Raw genomic sequence first — 17,317 nt, forward strand, 5'->3', positions numbered from 1 at the left:
GTCCTCAGCCCCCCCCCCGCCCCCCGTCGGCCTGCTCTCTAGAGACCCTCCTACCTGGCCTGTGCCGCTGCTCTTTGGCCTTCCATTCTCTCCCTCTGGGCCATCTCGTCCAGCGCTGGCATTTCCCAGCCTCTGGCTTCCAAACTCTTCGCTCCAGGCCTGACTTCTCCCCTGGCACTTGGTTGGCATCACCTGGAGGTCCCGCAGAGGCACAGGTGAGGGCTGAGCCACAGCCACACGTGTCCTTGCCTTTGCTCAGACTCGTGACCTCCTTCCTCCTCTTGCACCTTCACACTTGCCCTTCTTTCTGCCTGCTGTGCCGCCCCGGGTATCTTCTGGTCCATCCCACATGACGGAGCAGAGCTTCCCAGGAGGATGCTCCAGGGAGATGGTCAGTTTGTCCTCCGGGGAGCGCAGTGTGGGCTGCCGCCACCAACCGTCTGGTTAGAAGACGCTCACTGGACCAGTGAGACACCGGGGCTCCTCCTGCCCACAGGACCTGCCCGTGAACCTTTCTTTGCCTTCCTGGCTGGTCATTCAGGTGTTTGATTCCACAGCACGTCCTCAGAAAGCCCACCTCTACTCTGTCCAAACGGGGCCCTCAGTCCCCATGTCACCCCACTACAGTCGTCAGCCACCCCACACGCAACAGAAGCAAACACCTCCCGGTCCTGGCTCCCCCATCGGAGCCCACTGTTGCAGGCACGGTGTCAGCCCATCCGGTCTAGGGTCTCCCTGTCTTTTCATAGGTCGTTTTATCGGGAGCCTCCCATAGCTCTTACCAGAAGCCGTACATCCATTGTGTCAAGCACATTTGTACGTACGCTGCATCATTTTCAAAAGTTTCTACTGGAGCCCTTGGTATCAGCTCCTCCTTTTCCCCGCCTCCTCCCCCACTTGTGGTCCCTTGATAAATTGTGATTATTTTCATATCTTACACCATCTGTTTTCACCCTTCACCCACATTTCTATTGTTCGTCCCCCTCAGTGGGGGGGGTTATACATCAATCATTATGATCAGTTGCTCCATCCTCCCCCTATGCTCCTGGTCATGATAGTGGGGGTAGGGGGGTGAGGATGGGCATGGAAGCATCAGAGAACTAGAGCAGCGGGCCATGACCCCCTTAGGGGTCGAACGACTCTTTCACGGGGGTCACCCAATTCATAACTAGCAGAATGACAGTGATGAAGTAGCAACAAAAATAACGTTACGGCTGGGGTCACCACAGGAGGCACTGTGTGAAAGGGTCGCAGCAGGAGGAAGGCTGCGAGCCACTGGACTAGAGGGATGCTGGGTGTTTCGTCGGTGCTGTGCTGCGCCCTGGCCGGCCCGGCCCTGCCTTGTGACCCTTCTGTGAGGGGATGTCCAGTTGTCTACAGCTGGGCTTTGGGTTTTTCACCACCCGTCCACTTTCCCAAGCTGGACGTCCTCTGCTGTTAAGTTTCTGTAAAGGGCTCCCAGTGTACTAGGTGCCGTGTGGACCATTCCTTTGTGCTGTGTCTGTCTCTGTGTCTATAGAAATCACAAGTGTCCTGGCGCTGCTTCTTCAGAGAACCGTCGAAGACACCTGTTCTAGAGAAGCCAGACTCACAGTCTAGCTCACGGGTGAACTGTGTGGGAACCATTTCTAAAGGGCCAGTGACGATGACGGCAGGACTGTCCAGACTTTGTATCAAGGGGCTTTTAGCATCTGCGGGCTTCCTTTATAAAGGTGTGTGCCTGCAGGTCAGTTCCTGGCACCGTTCCCGGCACGCCGTCCTCCGGGTGTCACCACATCCATTTCCCAGATGGCCTCCCCACCCGGCCGCTGGCCGGAACCCACCACTGGAGAGATCAGAAACTTAGGCAACTTTCTTTATTCATGGTTAGGCTTACAGCGAGCCTCAGACAGTAAACATGATCGAGGAAACACCTACAAGACCCAGAGGAGAGGCTCCGGGGTCAGAAGGCACTGAGCCTAACCAAGATGGGAGTGTGGCGAGGGATCAGATAGACACTCTCACGTCGCTGGCTGCTTGCTGGGTGGTGACACCGAGTGGCAGGAGGGGCCATTGCGGGATGAGGAGCCCGAGGCCGGCCCCAAGCATGGCTGCTGAGTAAGCAACCCACCCCAGCTAGGACAGCCAGTCAGCCACATGGAGCCTCCGTTGAGCCAGTCAGGAGGCCACAGAGCCCACCTTCCCCAAAGTGAACGCCTTACCCCAGACGTGCCGATGCACCCTGGTCTTTGCTAAGCTGGAACACCGACCAACACTGTCACATCGCTTTAGAAATGAGTCAAATCTTAGTTTGGAAAAAACCGCACTGCCAATGGATTCCACCTCATAGCAGCCGGTAGAGGGCAGCACAGAACTGGCCCCGGGGCTTCCAAGGCCGCCCTCTTTATATATCTGGACGGGCAGGCAGCCTCCGCTGAGCTTAGTGCCTCGGAGCAACTGCTGGGTTCAAACCGCCCACCTTGTGGTTTTACGGTTAGCAGTGTGGTGTGTGTATGTATCGCGAAGGAAACACGCGCGTACTTTCAGTGGCGTGGCTGTAAAACCCTTGGCTTGGTTATTAAAGTGTTTCTAGCAAAGTGAATGAAAAGCATTTTTAATTAGCAACCAAACCCACTGCCATCGAACACCCTGTCTGGTGGCAACCCTCTAGGGCAGGGTAGAACTGCCCCACTGGCTTCCCGAAGCTGCCAGCTTCACGGGAGGCAGCAGACGGCCACGTCTTTGAGCCCCGGAGCCTCGGGGGAGCTCAAAGCACCGACCTTCTGGCTAGCAGCCCAGCGTTTGAACGCAGCACCCCCAGGGAGATGGAAATCAAACCCATGCAAATGCTTTTACAAAACTGAATTGTGTGATCCTGAAACACACTCACATGGAGATACACGGGATGCTTTTTACAAGTGGCCACTGCGTGGGTGCAGGGTGGCTAACGTACAGGCAGCTCCCCTATCACAAGGGAAGTCCCTTCCTAAATCTGCCTGTGGGTTAAATTTGGACATGAGTTAGGACAGTGAGGCACAGCTCTCGTATCTAAGGTCAATTAACTGGTTGCTTGGGGTATAGCAGGCAGGGCACCTTTCTGTGCATTACAAATGCACCTGTGAAGGGGGAACGCCCAGGTCCACTCGAGCATCTTCAACAGCACCCTGCAGCAGCGGGAGGTCTTGCTGTGGCCACCTCGGTGATCAGGATCACTGCGGGCACCTCCCAGCGCAGGGCTGGCCTAGAGGTGCAGGAGGTGCAGACGCTGGACGTCCGTCCTATCCCTCTCGGGCTGCCCGGGCTCAAGAGGTGGCGATCGGCGCGGTTTCCCTGTGCCACGTGCACGTCTCGTTCCACGAGAGCCCACGGATTGCCAGGGAGGCCCGGTGTCCATCCCGCAAGGGTGAGGGCCTCGTGGGGAGCTTGGTGATTTACGAGGGAGGACAGAGTTTCGCTGGTCAGTCAGGTCACTTTCCGAGACAGGACTGAATTGTGTGATGAGTGTCTCTCTGAAACCCGCAGGGCGCTGTTTGTCACAGTGGTCGCACAAGGAGGCTGGAGGGGGTCCTTGCGGGGAGAGCCGGACACAGCCAAGCCCCCAGGGCGGGGGGCGGAGCTCTTGTGGAGTAGCTCTGGTCCTCTCTGGACGGGGCACGGGCCGCAGCACGACAGACAAACCCACCAGCTGAGGGCAGAGGCCTTGCTCCTTAAGCGTTCGTGATGCTTGAAGAGTCCCCCCGAGCCCCAGGAAGCAGCTGCCGGTACTAAGACCCTGCAAAAGCTCGGGCTGCTACAGCCCCTCCGAGGTGCCCCCGGCAGGCGCGGGCCCAGCAGCCATGCGCACGCGCAGCAGAATCCTCACCAAGGCTGCGGTGTCTGGGCCCACATTGCAGCCACTGTGTCCGTCCACCTCCCCGAGGGCCTCTCTGTTTCATCACCCTCTCCTTTACCACGCAAGATGTTCTCTCCAGAGACGGGGGCTCCCAGGGACATGCCCGAAGCACGTGGGGTGGCACCCCGGCGCATTCTGGCCGGGCTTCCTCAAGACAGATTTGTGAGTTCTTCCAGGGACCTGTGGCCTGCCCAGAATTCCCGGCCAGCTCCGAGAAGGCCAAGGGACTGCCCCTTCCTCTTCCTCCCTCAGGAGAATGACTCTCAGTCGTGCCGGCTGAGAGTTCGTGAGAGTGGACAGAGATGATGCAGCAGGGGGTTCTGGGACCAGTCGTTTCTGCATCGACAGTCCTAAAGCTCCCCGCGCCCACCGACCACCCAGCTTGAAGGTACGCAGTTACTGCTGCTGCGTTCTCGCCAGGACTGCTGGACCGACAGCAAGCGACCTGCCAGCTCACAAGAGCAATTCCTGTCCTCCTCCCTTCGACAAAAAAGAGAAAATGCCACAGGTACTGCCCCCCCCCAACCCCCCTGGAGCCAGTGGGCGTCCCTGCCCAGGGCACAGTGAGGGAGCAGGTCTGGTGCAGTCCACAGGATGAGGTGAGCCAGGTCCGCCCCCCGTCCCTCCCCAGTGTCCACCCTCGGGCTCATAGCTCCTCCCGGGAGCGCGCCCGCGCCTTCGCCTCCTGCCCGGCTCGGTCCTGCTCGCTGGGGGCCAGCCAGGTGAGGAACACCTGCACGGGGTCGACGTTCCAGTGCTTGTGGAAGGAGATGGGGACCTGGTGAGCAAGGTAGGACTTCGGGTAGTCCACTGGCCGGGCCTGTGGGGGGAGGGGGAAGACATGGTTACGGTCCGTGGGCTGCCCCCGATGGATGCCACAGCAAGATACTTCCTTCAGGATCTGGACGGGAAGGGCAGACGACCATGCCTTCACCGGGACTCTCCAGCTCATGACACACACACACACACACACATGCTCACTGGCACCCAGTCAGTGCCACCCATCTCGACCCAGTATGGGGTTCTTGAGGCTGGGACTCTTTTACGGGAGCAGACAGCCTCATCTTTGCCCCTCGGAGTGGCTGGTGGGCTCGCCAGCCAACAACTTGTCCGGTGGCACCCTCCAGCAGCGATGCACTGCGTCTGGGGCCCACGTGTGCAGACAGGCGAGGCGCGGTGGAAAAAGTGCTCACCTGGGCCCCTGGGTTTGGATGCAGGAGGGCGAAGAAAAGAACCTTCATCATGGGGGCTGGGCAGGGGTGGAGCTGGGAGTGGGGCCCTAGTAGGAATGTACTAGGGGAGGGGTCAGCAAACGGGGATTATGAGCCCCCCCCCCACCGAAGACGCTGCTCCTCCTACTACCAGCCCAGCCGCAGGTTACTTTGCATACAGTCTAATGGTCTGAATGCTCGCCCTCTCCTCTGGGTGGGCCATGGTGAGATGGACCAACGACCAGCCGAGTAAAGGACTTTCTATGTGACGCCATCCTGACACAGGCACCTGGACGGGAGCCCTCTCGAGGGCTTAGGAGGCAGGTAAGTGCCTCCCAACTGATCCTGAGAAACTGGCTTCACCTTTCTCGTGCTGTTGCTGACCGCTAAGTCCTGACTCATAGTGACGCCGTGGGTGGAGCGGACCTGCCCATGGGCTGTCCAGGCTGTCCTCCTGAAGGGGAAGGGCCACCAGGCTTTCCAGGGGGAGTAGCTGGGTGGAATCACACAGCTAACCTTGAGGTTGGCAGCCGGGTTTTTAACAACTGCACCTACTGAGGACTGCTTCACAAGGTCGCTGGTTCAAACCCAGCAGCTGCCACCCAGGGTAAAGATGAGGCTATCTGATTGTAAAGACGGACAGTCTCGGAAACCCGATACAGCATGGCTCTGAGTCACACTGGGCTTGAGGGCAGTGAGTTCTTATTTATTTATTTAGAGAGTAGGGATAGGGGCGAGGGCTCCGTCAGTGTCTCACATATTTCTCATTATTAACGGTCTATTTCCAGCTTTGCTTGCTTTCTTTGAGGAGGTGGAAATGGAGTCTGCTTCTATTATGATGAAGATTTTTAATAGTGCAAACACTTTGCCCATTCAGGCTTTTTTCCTAGAGCGCTATTTTTGCCGTGCGCAATCTTCTCTATGGGTGTAAGAGCCTTTGTCGCTGCTGACTAAATAAAGCTCGAAGATCGTGCTTTCAACAAGAGAGAAGCACGCGTTTATATATGTCAGGTTCCAAGAAGCGCTGAATCTCTTCAAGAAGGGCATCAGATGGGCCAGCAATGCGGCTATTTTTAGTCCTTGTATCTGCTGTGATTCCGAGAACACGAGAACATTCGCTGACGGGATTCTTCAGAAACGGCCCTAAAGACCATGGAGCAATGGCCTTCGCCAGCCCTGGCCAGCACGACGCTGGTGGCTAAGAGCCCAAGGTTAAGCCGCTGTTCCTACATAGGAGGCCATGGTTGCAGCCACGGTCCAATCCACCTGTCCAGGGTCTTCCTCTTTCTCACTGTCCTTCTTTTTGTACCAAGCGTGATGTCCTGCTCAGGGGCCGGTCTCTCCCGACAACATATCCAAAAGGCTTCTGGGTGGGTTCACACCTCCGACCTTCCAGTGAGAAGCTGAGCACTAACCCACTGGCTAACCAGCGCTCCTCGAGACACCCAGGGATATGTGACTGCAGGGACAGTCCTGGTAATGAACAGCTGACTTATTGACAATTCTCCCCTGCCCTTTAATCTGATTAAATCGGCCCTCCCTTTGACACTAACAAGGAGCCCTGGTGTAGTGGTTACACACGGGGCTGTTCACTACAAGGTCAGTAGTTCAAATCCCCCAGCTACTCCTTGGGGGAAAGAGGAGGCTGTCTGCTCCCATGGAGAGTGACAATCTCAGAAACCCACAGAGGCAGTTCTACTCTGTCCTCTAGGGTGGCTGGGGCAGGGAGGGTGGGGTTCACTGAAGGGTGAGCCAACACCTACCTGCAACCAAGTCCCCATCACCATCCCCCACGCCTGCTGCAGGGGTAGCTCCAGGGCACGAAGAAAGTAGTGAAGGTGCGTGTCTGGTACTAAGGTCATGGAGTCAATTCAGACCAAGAGGGGACTTCAAAACATGTGTGGGAGGGTAGAACTCCAAGCCTGCCATACTCGGTGAAGTCTCTTCGTATTTCTAAGCAGCGTCGGTCATTTTTAAAGGCCATCCATGTTTTCCCCAATCGAGAAGCAAAGGGAAGGGAACAGATGGAACATCTTGTCACTGCCTGAACCCACACTGGTTCTGACCGGCACGCGATGGTTCTGACCCAGTGCCAGTTCGCAGTCGAGGGGCTGCTTCCTTCCACCTTCACAAGGTACCCGGTGCAGCATCAGCCCTTTAGACCGGTGTCTTTGAAGGATGCACCCCAGGGCCTGGCAACACAGCTCTTAAGGCGACTCGGGAAAGAAGAAGTGGAAGGAAAAAACGTAGAATCCCCAAATCAGGGGCGGCACCCCCTCCCCGGCCCACCCCACGTCTCACCTGGTGGAAGAGAGCGCTGTGTGTCACAGGGACCCCCAGCCCACTGAAGCACATGCCCAGAACCATGTCGTCCGGAGCGTCGCTGCTGTAGCACCGGCACTTGCTGGCCAGGAGCCTCCTGACGGCTTCCCTGCTGAAGACCATGCTGGTGGGAGAGCAGAGGGGCAGAGACAGGGGCCCTCAGGACACAAGACCCTGACAGGAGAGTGCTTTGCCACACTTGGCAGTGCGCTCTTCCTGGTGTCCTGTGTCCTTGAGTCGGGGCAGCTCCGACCCACCCTGCAGGACAGAAGAGAACTGCCCACATCTGCACTGAAGCAGCCTGCCTCATCCGGACCGACCACGTTTCAGGCAGTGGCCAGGCACTTAGCCCCGCACCACCACCACCACCCTGCTCCCAGTCTTGCTGACTCCCAGTCGCATGGACCCGAGCATGAGCCGTCAAGGAAGCTGTGGCAATCATTTCTTCCACAAGAATCCATACCAAGATGGTACCAGGAAGTTGGAGACTGAAAAAAAGATATCCCCAAAGTCCAACTCTTACAAGGTGACAGTCTGCTCTCTCTCCCGCCGCCCCCGTCGAGCCTGTCCCCTCGCGTCTGCTGCAGCGGCCCACAGCACTCACAAAAGGTCAAGATGTCCCACGTGGGGGTGGGGGTGCCTTTCAGTCCAAAGGTCACGCAGGCCAGAGGACGCCCTCCCCACCCCTGGCTCTTGCTGGTGATGAGATCCCACCCTGTGCTTCTCCGTGGGCTTGCTTTTTAACACAGCATGACGGCATCACAGGGGATCCGGGCACAATTACGCATAGCCGCATCCTAGCAGTATCTTTCCCCACCTTTTACCAGGAGCATGCAGGGAGAGGTCGTTTGGTGGGAGTGGCATGGTGCAATCAAACTTCACCCAAATGCAGGAACCTATTCTCCACCTGGACTGCGTCTCCTGATGCACGTGGGCCCTGGGCCTCTGGCAGGATGCGTCCAGCAGGCCTCGGTCTCCTCCTCACCTTACTCAGCCAGCCTTCTCCACAGGCCCCTCCAGAGCAGCGCTGTGCCCCTCACCTGTGGCAAATCACTGCTTACATTCATTGTAGGTAACAAAGATGAAGATGGCCATGAAACGAAGAGCTCAGTCTCACCCACTCCTGTTTGTTAGCAGAGAATGCCCTCCACAGCGGGACCCAGCCGCAGGCGTGTGGAACCGGGAATTACCTCTCGCCTCAGGGATAGCGGCTGGAAGAGCCATGGTAACGGACTGGAACTCGGAAGCGGGCTGCCACATCTTTCTCATGGAGCGGCTGGTGGCTTTAAACCACTGGCATTTCAGTAGAGGCTGAATGCTTCACAACTGCACCACCACGGCTCCTATGTGTGTGTGCATATGTGTGTGTGTATGGGCACATATGCATACATGTGTGCGTGTGTATATTTGTATATCCACATATGTGCATATGTTCACACACATATTCACTACCATCAAGTCGATTCCAAGCGTATCAACCCTGTGTAGGTTTTCTGAGGCTGTACATCTTTATGGGAGCAGCTTCCCTCTTTCCCCCAGAGTGGCTTGTGGGTTCAAGCCCCTAGACTTACAGTTAGCAGATATACCTACCTACCTGCCTACCTACATACATGATGCAGCTTCAAGACCTTTGCGGGAAAATGGAATTGACAGCTCATGGAATTCTTCCAAGAAAGTTTGAAGCCCACACAGATATACACATACACACATGCATACACATATTGTGTTTTTAAATTTTTCTGCTTGTGCATATGTACACAAGACAACATAAAATTACACCAAGCACCACCCCGCTCACTACACAGGCAGCACTGAGATACTTCCTCTTCTCTTCCGGCCTCTCTCTGGTTGTGATTTTCTAAATGTTGGCCTTGATCCTGGATTGCTGGGGGAGACGCAGGGTGGGTCTGGGGCGGGCGCACCCAAAACTGCGGCGGAAACACTAAGGGAATTACTTGACCGCCGCGGGCCTGCAGCTGTGACCAGAGGCTGGCCTGAGAAGCTCTCGTCCCCTGAAGCAGCTTCCCGCCTCTTTGTGAAAGAGCAGGGGCCGCTGTGCCACGTGACTGTTCAGTGTTCCTGCATGCATTCATTCACGTAACTCTGCGCTGCATAAAGCAGCCGCTCCGGACAAGGTGGGGATATACTGAGAGATGAGACACAGGTGTGTGCATGGTGCACTATGGGCAAGGCATCATAGACCAGATGTGAGGAGCCAGGCTGGGCGGAAGGCCCCCCAGGGGACCAACGAAGCTGTGCTTAAGCACCGTGCCACCAGGGCTGAAGCGAGAAGGGGCTACTGCGTAGATGCGCAGCAAAGGAAAACTGGGCTTGGAGGAAGCAGGTGGACTGGCAGGCCTTCTAGAGAGTTCATCCTTTAACAGGGCCGCAGTTGCTCACGGGGGAGTTGTGGGTCCGACGAAGTGGACCACACCAGCCCACTGCTACAGCTCACGTGTACCTACCTTGTAGGGCAGAGCACAGCTGTTCCGTGAGAGTTCCAAGCCTGAGTCCTTATGGGGCAGTCACCTCGTCTTTCTCGCCCGGAGTGACTGCTGGGTCTGGCCCGCCAGCCTTCTGGTTCACAGCCCAGTGCCCAACCGGCAGTGTCATGAAGGGTCCTTAAGTAGAGATGGCTTAAAACTAGGGGCCAGTTGCAGACAAACGTGTGTCTGATTGAGTGGCCATCCCTCGCCTTGGATAATGGAAACGGGAGCGTTCACACGTGTGGGGGGACAGGAACCTTGCAGTAGTCTTCGTACTCTGTCTACAGACAGTTTCTGCTATGCAATTAAAAGCCCGTGACATGTGATGCAAACGAGCCCTCCAGTCAAGAGCAGCCATCAACGGAAGCAGAGTCGTGGGTGGACCAGATATTGTCAGCAACAATAACAAGACACAGACTTCAACGATTACAATAGAGATATTAAAATGTCGCCTGAGCCTGTGTTCGTAAGCCCGTTTGGGGTGGGTTTTCTCTGTGACAGTAATAAGATGTGAGCAGTGGCAAGAGCGTCGTCGTAAGCCATCTCTTTCTGTAATGTGGCAGAGGCTAAAGAAGCCATGCAGGGGCACACATGGGGTGTTAGGCGTCGCTCCACGTGAAGATCACTAAGGGAGCGAGGAACAAGGACCAGCTCCAGAGCCCACACAGAGAGCAGGCACCTTCCCCTAGAACCAGGGCCCTGAATTCAGACGCCCAGCCTCCTGAGAAAATTAAATGCGTTCATTAAAGCCATTCGCCTGTGGTATTTCCGTTGTAGAAACACCAGATAGCTAAGACCCTGACACTTTACAGGAGGCGAAAGAGAAAGGATACCCACACGGAGAAATTTCAGTATAAAATGTAAACTATTTAAAAACAAACAAACAAACAGCATTCTATTATCTGAACTGAAAACACAGAGAGGTCTTCATGGTGTGGGGGACACTGAAGAAAGGAAAACGGTCCGTGAACTCGGCCAGACGGGTCGACGGGACCTGTGTGTGCACAGAGCGAAGCAGAGGGGAAAGGGCTACAGAACAACACTGGTCAGTGGATGAGGCTAACGCAGATGGCGTGGACGGACAGACGGGGCAGTAAGCATGCGTCAACACTGGCTGGCGCTTTCCATATTGATCAGAAACCGCATCGAGACATCAGGCACACCGTCTTAGCTCGTCAGGACATAGCGCAGGGCGCGGCACGGTCCTTCGCACGGAGAAGGCACTCAGCAAACACCTGTGCACCCACTAAGCCCACTGCATGGGTTGACACGGCGCCCCGGCGGTGCCACCATGACACGCGTGGCTGCGAACCAGAGGACGGCGGTTCAAACCCACCCGGCAACTCCCCACGAGAAACACCCAGAGGACTGCTCCCAGAAAGACACCAAACCACAGCGATTACGAGTGACAGCGTGGAACGTCCCTGGTGGTCCAGTGGGCATACACTGGGCTGCAATCCACCAGGTCCGCAGTCCAAAAGCACCAGGGGCTCCAAGGGAGGAAGATGGGCCTTTCTACTCCTGTAAGCAGCTGCCGTCTGTCTCGGAAACCCACAGGGGCGGTGCTACCCTGTCCTGCAGGGTAGCTGCGAGTCGGCGTGGACTCGGTGGCAGTGAGTTTACAGGGTTTCCAAGGTCGTACATGCTATGGAACCAGACTGCCCCCCATCTTTCTCCCACCGAACTCTTCTGAGTGCAAACCGCCGACCTTCCGGTAACATCCAAGCACTTAACCACTGTACCACCAGGAAAGGTGATTATCTAGGACAACCTAGAAGGCAGTTCTCCTCTGTCACGTGTTTCCAACTCATTCTTGCCGACTCGAGCCCAGCTGGTGGCGACCCTGGGGTGAACCCGTGGGTGGGCAAGGACTTGATGGCACCGGATGACAAGGACAAGAGTGTGGGTAACAAATGAAGATCCCCTCGAATGGCAGAGAACCGATCCACTGCTCCATTGATTTACCCACATAATCAAATGTTTGTCTTTTCCCACAGGAGACCAGACAGATGCTTCATGTAAAAACATTGATCTTAACTATTCCTTAAACCTATAAATCCTACATGAGTATCATGGAGATTAGACATAAATTAGATTTAATTGCTTGAATCTAAGCTACCAGGCAAGTCTTGCCCCAAGTGGGATTTACTAAAGACTGAATGATTTAAAAGTCTAATGGGTTGTCCGTTCTCTGAAACTAAAATCGATGTCCAATTTCGTTTTTCTTTTAAACAGACAATCGAAACTAACTAGTGGCTCTAATGAGCTAGATTGTGTCTCGCTGGGGTTCTCACCCCCACGCCTGTGGTAGGGGATCTGGTGGCGCTGTGGGTGAAGTGCTGAGCCCTTCACTAACTGCAGGGTTTCTAAGATGGTACACCTTGACAGGCCCACACTGCCTCATTCTTCTCCTGCAGAGCAGAGCGTGGGTTCAGACCGTGGAGCCCGCAGTGAGCAGCCCAGAGCTTGGTCGCCCCGGGTTTCTTCAAGAACCAAGAACTTTCTCCCCAGAGAGGAGAGAGTGAGCCTGCCCCTAGAACCAGCGCCCTGAATTCTGCCTTCCGGTCTCTCACACGGCGAGAGCCGCTGCCTGTGTGTGAAAGCCCCCACTGGTGGCATTTTTGTTATTGAAGCACAAGAGGTTGGAGACAGCTGCCGAGACACCAGTGTGAGTACAGCGACATTTCCACAGGGACCCTGCCGTGCGTGTTAGCACGATGGCTGGCACCATCTTTACTGTGGGTTCCTCTCACATCTAGCATTTTTAAACATTTCCTAAAGTATCAGCCAATTTTCTCATATTATGGGGGTTGCTGCCATCGAGAGAAGGGGCCCTACGGGGTTTGCAGAAGGCTCCGGATGACAGGGACAGCCCCAAAGCCATCCGCAGGGTCCCCACATGGATGAACGCTCTGGGAGTCCTGTCTGGCCATTGACCAGGGAGGTCCGAAGCCTTGCTGGCAGAGGGCACTGGCAAGGGGGGCCATGCAGGTGCGGGTAGGTTTAAATTTAGCAGCTTCTGCTTGGTGCTCCGATTTAAGTGGGAACTGTTGGCCCATTTTAAATGTGCTCTAGTTTTTAATATCTTCTGCTTTCTCTTCGATTGAGGTTCTTCTCTGTGTAATTTTGTTACTGCTGTTACACTGGGTTTTTAAGTGTTCTTCTGTCTATGAAATCCAGGATACATAAATCCACAGAGACAGTAACCAGATTAGTGGTTTCCTGCAGGTATGGCAGGGGAGGTTGGGGGGTAGGTAGGCGGGGAGTTGGGAATGGGGAGCTAAAAGCAGTGAGCACAAGAAAGAAAAAATGTTCACAAATCAATCGTGGCGGTGAATGCCAACTCATTAATATGAGTAAACCACTGAATTGCATGATAGGCAAATTAGATCAATAAAACTTTTTTTTAAATTGTTTTAAGAAATTTCATTTAAAAACTAAAACAAGGAGCCCTAGAGGTGCAACAGTTCAGTGCTTGCTGCTAACGGAGACGTTGGCTGTTCAAAACAAAACCTAACCCCCACCCTACCCACCCCACCCGCCGCCAAGTCAGACTCTCTAGGGCAGAGGAGAACTTTCCCACGGGGTTTCAGGAGCGGTCCGTCTTTATGGGGGCGGGCAGCCTCATCTTTCTCCCTTGGAGCCCGTGGCTGGGTTCGAACTGCTGACCTGGGGCAGCTCCACTCTGTCACGTGGGTGAGCCAGGGTCCACTGGGCGAGCGACATCGTTACCAGATCACGTTCCTACCAGATCCCAACGTCGCAGACCCACCCCAGCTCTGCGCTCCGGGTGCGCGCCACGCATGCGCGGTGTCTCCACCAGGCCGGCCCCATAGTTACCCTCCTCCGCCGGTGACATAGCTGTAGCCGCCAGTGCCCAGTCCGTAGCCATAGCGCTCTCCCAGGAACACGGCCTCGTGGGCGTCATAGCAGCTCAGCAGGTGCTGCAGCCTGGGGATGCTGGAAGGCCAGAGGGGCAGTCAGTTCAGACCGGCTCCAGGATCAAAGGGCTGCGCTTCCTACATCCCCACACGGAGCCCCCCCACCCCCCGGAGTGCTCATAACCAAAGGTCCACGGTTCAAAGCCGCTAACGCCTCCGAGGGAGCAAGACGAGGCTTTCTGCTGGCTGCGGTACAGATTGACAGCCTCCGAAACCGTAGGCAGCGGCTGTGTGCAAGATTAGGCAGGCTGCTTCCATGGGGAATTACAGCCTCCCAGACCCATGGGGTCCTGCTCTGCCCTACAGGGCGGCTGTGAGTCCCAATCAGGCAGTGGGCTGGGGGGGGGGGGCGTACAAAGCCATTATTGTAGGAAATGGCACAAGAAATGTACAAGGAACTCCCGGGTGCCCCTGGCCCAGATTCACCCACCTTTGGTGTTTGGACTCATTTCTTTTATATTCTAACTCCCTTATGTGATCTCTCTCTCTCTCTCTCTCTCTCTCTCTCTTCCCCCCCCCCCCCCCCACACACAGCCTTCTAAAAGTTTGTGGGAAAATTCCAATATCTTTTAATTCCATGTTTTTGGGAACTTTTAGGAGACTCCTTGTGTTTTCGTCTTTTCTCTAATGGGTCCCTGGTGGCGTAGTGGGCTGCCAACCGTAAGGTCAGCAGTTTGAAACTACCAGCAGCTCTGAGGGAGAAAGACAGGGCTTTCTTTATACTCACACAGAGAGTGACATATCAGAAACCCCCAGGCGCAGTCCCACCCTGCCCTCTGTAGGGTGGATATGAGTGAGTTGTGCTTTCTGATTGCTTGTTTGTTTTAGGAGCAGGGTTTATGCACCATGCCCTTCATGCCTCAATCCTTCGATGCCCATATCCTTAGAAGGGCTAGCACCTTCACCACAGATGATGCCAATATGCACTTCGTGAAAAGCTACCCCTACACCTGCTGTCTAACTCGGCCACTGGACTCTCGGGTGCTGCCCGGGGAGAGGAGCTGTGTGTGTCCATGGAAATATGTCCACAAAGTAGCCAGTTTCATCAAGAATGTCCACCCTGACGCCATGCCAGCACCCACACGGCCACCCTGCTCCAGTTTCCTCACCTGACCCAACAATGTCCTTGTGCTGGGTCTATGTCACTGCCTGCCATCCTTCCAAAGCACCGTCACATGTCCCACTGCCTCCCTGTGTCTCCGACACTCCCCTCCCTCCACTTCCTGACCCTCGGAGCGCTGTCCTGGGACAATGCTGCCCTTCAGATCTCAATGGTGGAGGGCTCCCAGGTGCTCCCCTCCCAGGTGTGACTGTCCCCTTACAGGCCTGTCTGCTGTTGGGCTGAAAACCGAGCCCCGGGGCAGCTTCAGCTTCTCTACTGGAAGCAGTCTGCCAGCTGCCGCCCGGACCCCCCTTCCTGGGCCAGCTGCCTGTAGCAGGCTTGGGCAGCCCTCCCTGTTGCTGCCCGAGGTCACTGTCTCTTGTTGCCAACCATACAGGTGCAGTGTCTTACAGGCCTTTACAGGCCTTTGTCCTGCCGGGCAGGTGGAGGTGCTACTACATGAGGGTAAATTGGGCCCGGGCACCCCATCTTCCCAGAAGCGCAGTGCTAAAATGGACACAGGTTAGAGCCGATGAGAGCTGAGCGAGGGTGGCAAGGCCCCTTACCTTATCAAGGTGTCATCGTCCACAAGGACCAGCCACGGGGTCCTGACACGGCTGTGATTCAGAAACCTTTCCAGGATGGCAAACGTCTTCCCACAGTGGCCTGGGAGGCAAGGGGGTAGCATTCGCTGTACTATTCCCCTGAAACGATGCCACCCGTCCCGACTGGTGCTGTGTGTGTGTGTGTGTGTGTGTGTGTGTGGTGGGTGGGTGGGGTTTCTGTCACAAATGCTTCAATGCCAAATGTGCACCTTGATAAAGATATACTTGTGTGTGTGTGTTTTCTGTTATCAGTGCTTGAATGCTAATGTGCGTCTAGATACTTGTGTGTATGCTGTGTGCTATAAGTGTTTGAGAATGCCAGTGTGCGTTTTAATAATTTGCATTTTTAAAATTCCCTTTTCTGATCATTGCTGTCGATCCCCACTCTCGGCGAGCCGGGGGACAGGACTGCAGTCCCACAGGGTTTCCCAGCCTGCCATCTCTATAGTAGGGCCCTGGTGGCGCAAAGGTCAAGCACTCAGCTCCTAATCAGGGGTCGGGGTTCAAACCCACAGTCACTCATTGGGAAAAAGACGCAGCTGGCTGCCCCGAGAGCCTGACAGCCCCAGAAACCCACAGCGGCAGTTCTACTTGGGTACACAGGGCGGGCTGTGAGTCGGAATCTGCTGAACAGGCTGATTCAGGTCTAGTTTGAAATTTTTGTGTCTTAACACTACATTTCATTTCTACCCTACCTTGATGGACAACAGGAGCCCTAGTACTGCAGTAGCCACGTGCCGGGCTGCTAACCATAAGGTCAGCAGTTCTAAACCACCAGCCAGCTCCAAGGGAGAGAGACGAGGCTTTCTACTGATGTACAGTTACAATCTTGGAAAACCACAGGGTAGTTCTACCTTGCCCTATAGAGTCACTGAGTCAGAATTCAATAGCAGTGAGTTTGGTTTGGGGTTCTGTTTGTGATTTAAAAAACACGGTTTTATTGGCATATAATACAAATACCATACAATTCAATCTGATGGAGGATGTGCAGATTCGGACTTTTGACCGGGGAGCGGGGAGGACTCACCTCGCTCTGTGTTGGGGACCCCCAGGTCCACAGTGGGGATGGTGGCGTCTGCGTGGTCGCTGTAGTACTCAATGAGCCCGGCCTGCGCTGCCCATGTCTGCTTGACGATGGAAACTGGAAAAGCCAAGGGGGCAGCTGTGTGGCCACGTGCACAGCTCTGCAGGGACCCTCCAGCCCAGACGGGCAGAGCACGCAGGGAGAGGGACGCAGCAGCGGAGACGCCCAAGGGCAAGAATGGCTGATGACAGCGTGTGGCTGAAGCCCCTTCTCGGTGATGCGGAAGCATGCTCCTCTGCTCAGACCACTGTGCCCACGAGAACACGCGTCAACATGCGAGTCTCTTTTCCAAAGGAGGCCTGGTGGCACAGTAGGCTACAGGCTGGGCTGCTCACTGCAAGGTCAACGGTACAAACTCACCAACTGCTCCCTGGAGGGAAGAGGAGGCTGCCTGCCCTCGGGGGAAAAGGCCAGAACTGCCCTGTCCCACAACGTCGCTGGGAGTGTGCACCTAGGGTCAAGTGTCATAGATAATCTGGCTCAAGAAGAGATGATCGGTAACAACCAACAATGATGTGGGACATGGTGACAGCAAGAAACCAGCTATGTGAGGTGAGCAACATCTGCATTGAAACCACATTGCCGAACTCACAGAAAGCCAAACGGGCAAGAAGCAGGGACTAGGACGGTGCATGGGAGCCCTGGTGGTGCAGTGTGTTAGGCTTTGGACTGCTACTCCCGAGTTCAGTGGTTCA

The 17,317-nt window shown here is 55.4% G+C and overlaps 1 protein-coding gene across 1 annotated transcript in view; it reads right to left on the reverse strand.

Moving 5' to 3' along the window:
* Window positions 1–1,850: 1,850 nt before the first annotated feature.
* Window positions 1,851–17,317, reverse strand: part of B3GLCT (beta 3-glucosyltransferase) — a 75,524-nt gene continuing 60,057 nt past the window's right edge. The window contains exons 11-15 of the mRNA XM_075562773.1: window positions 16,566–16,679; window positions 15,500–15,599; window positions 13,731–13,850; window positions 7,384–7,528; window positions 1,851–4,691 (exon numbers count right to left, since the gene is read on the reverse strand). Of these exons, the coding sequence (XP_075418888.1) occupies window positions 4,518–4,691; window positions 7,384–7,528; window positions 13,731–13,850; window positions 15,500–15,599; window positions 16,566–16,679 (653 nt within the window). The 3' untranslated portion in view covers window positions 1,851–4,517. The remainder of the gene's footprint in view (window positions 4,692–7,383; window positions 7,529–13,730; window positions 13,851–15,499; window positions 15,600–16,565; window positions 16,680–17,317) is intronic.

Source organism: Tenrec ecaudatus, chromosome 11 (assembly GCF_050624435.1).
Source record: "Tenrec ecaudatus isolate mTenEca1 chromosome 11, mTenEca1.hap1, whole genome shotgun sequence".
Taxonomy (NCBI): Eukaryota; Metazoa; Chordata; class Mammalia; order Afrosoricida; family Tenrecidae; genus Tenrec; species Tenrec ecaudatus.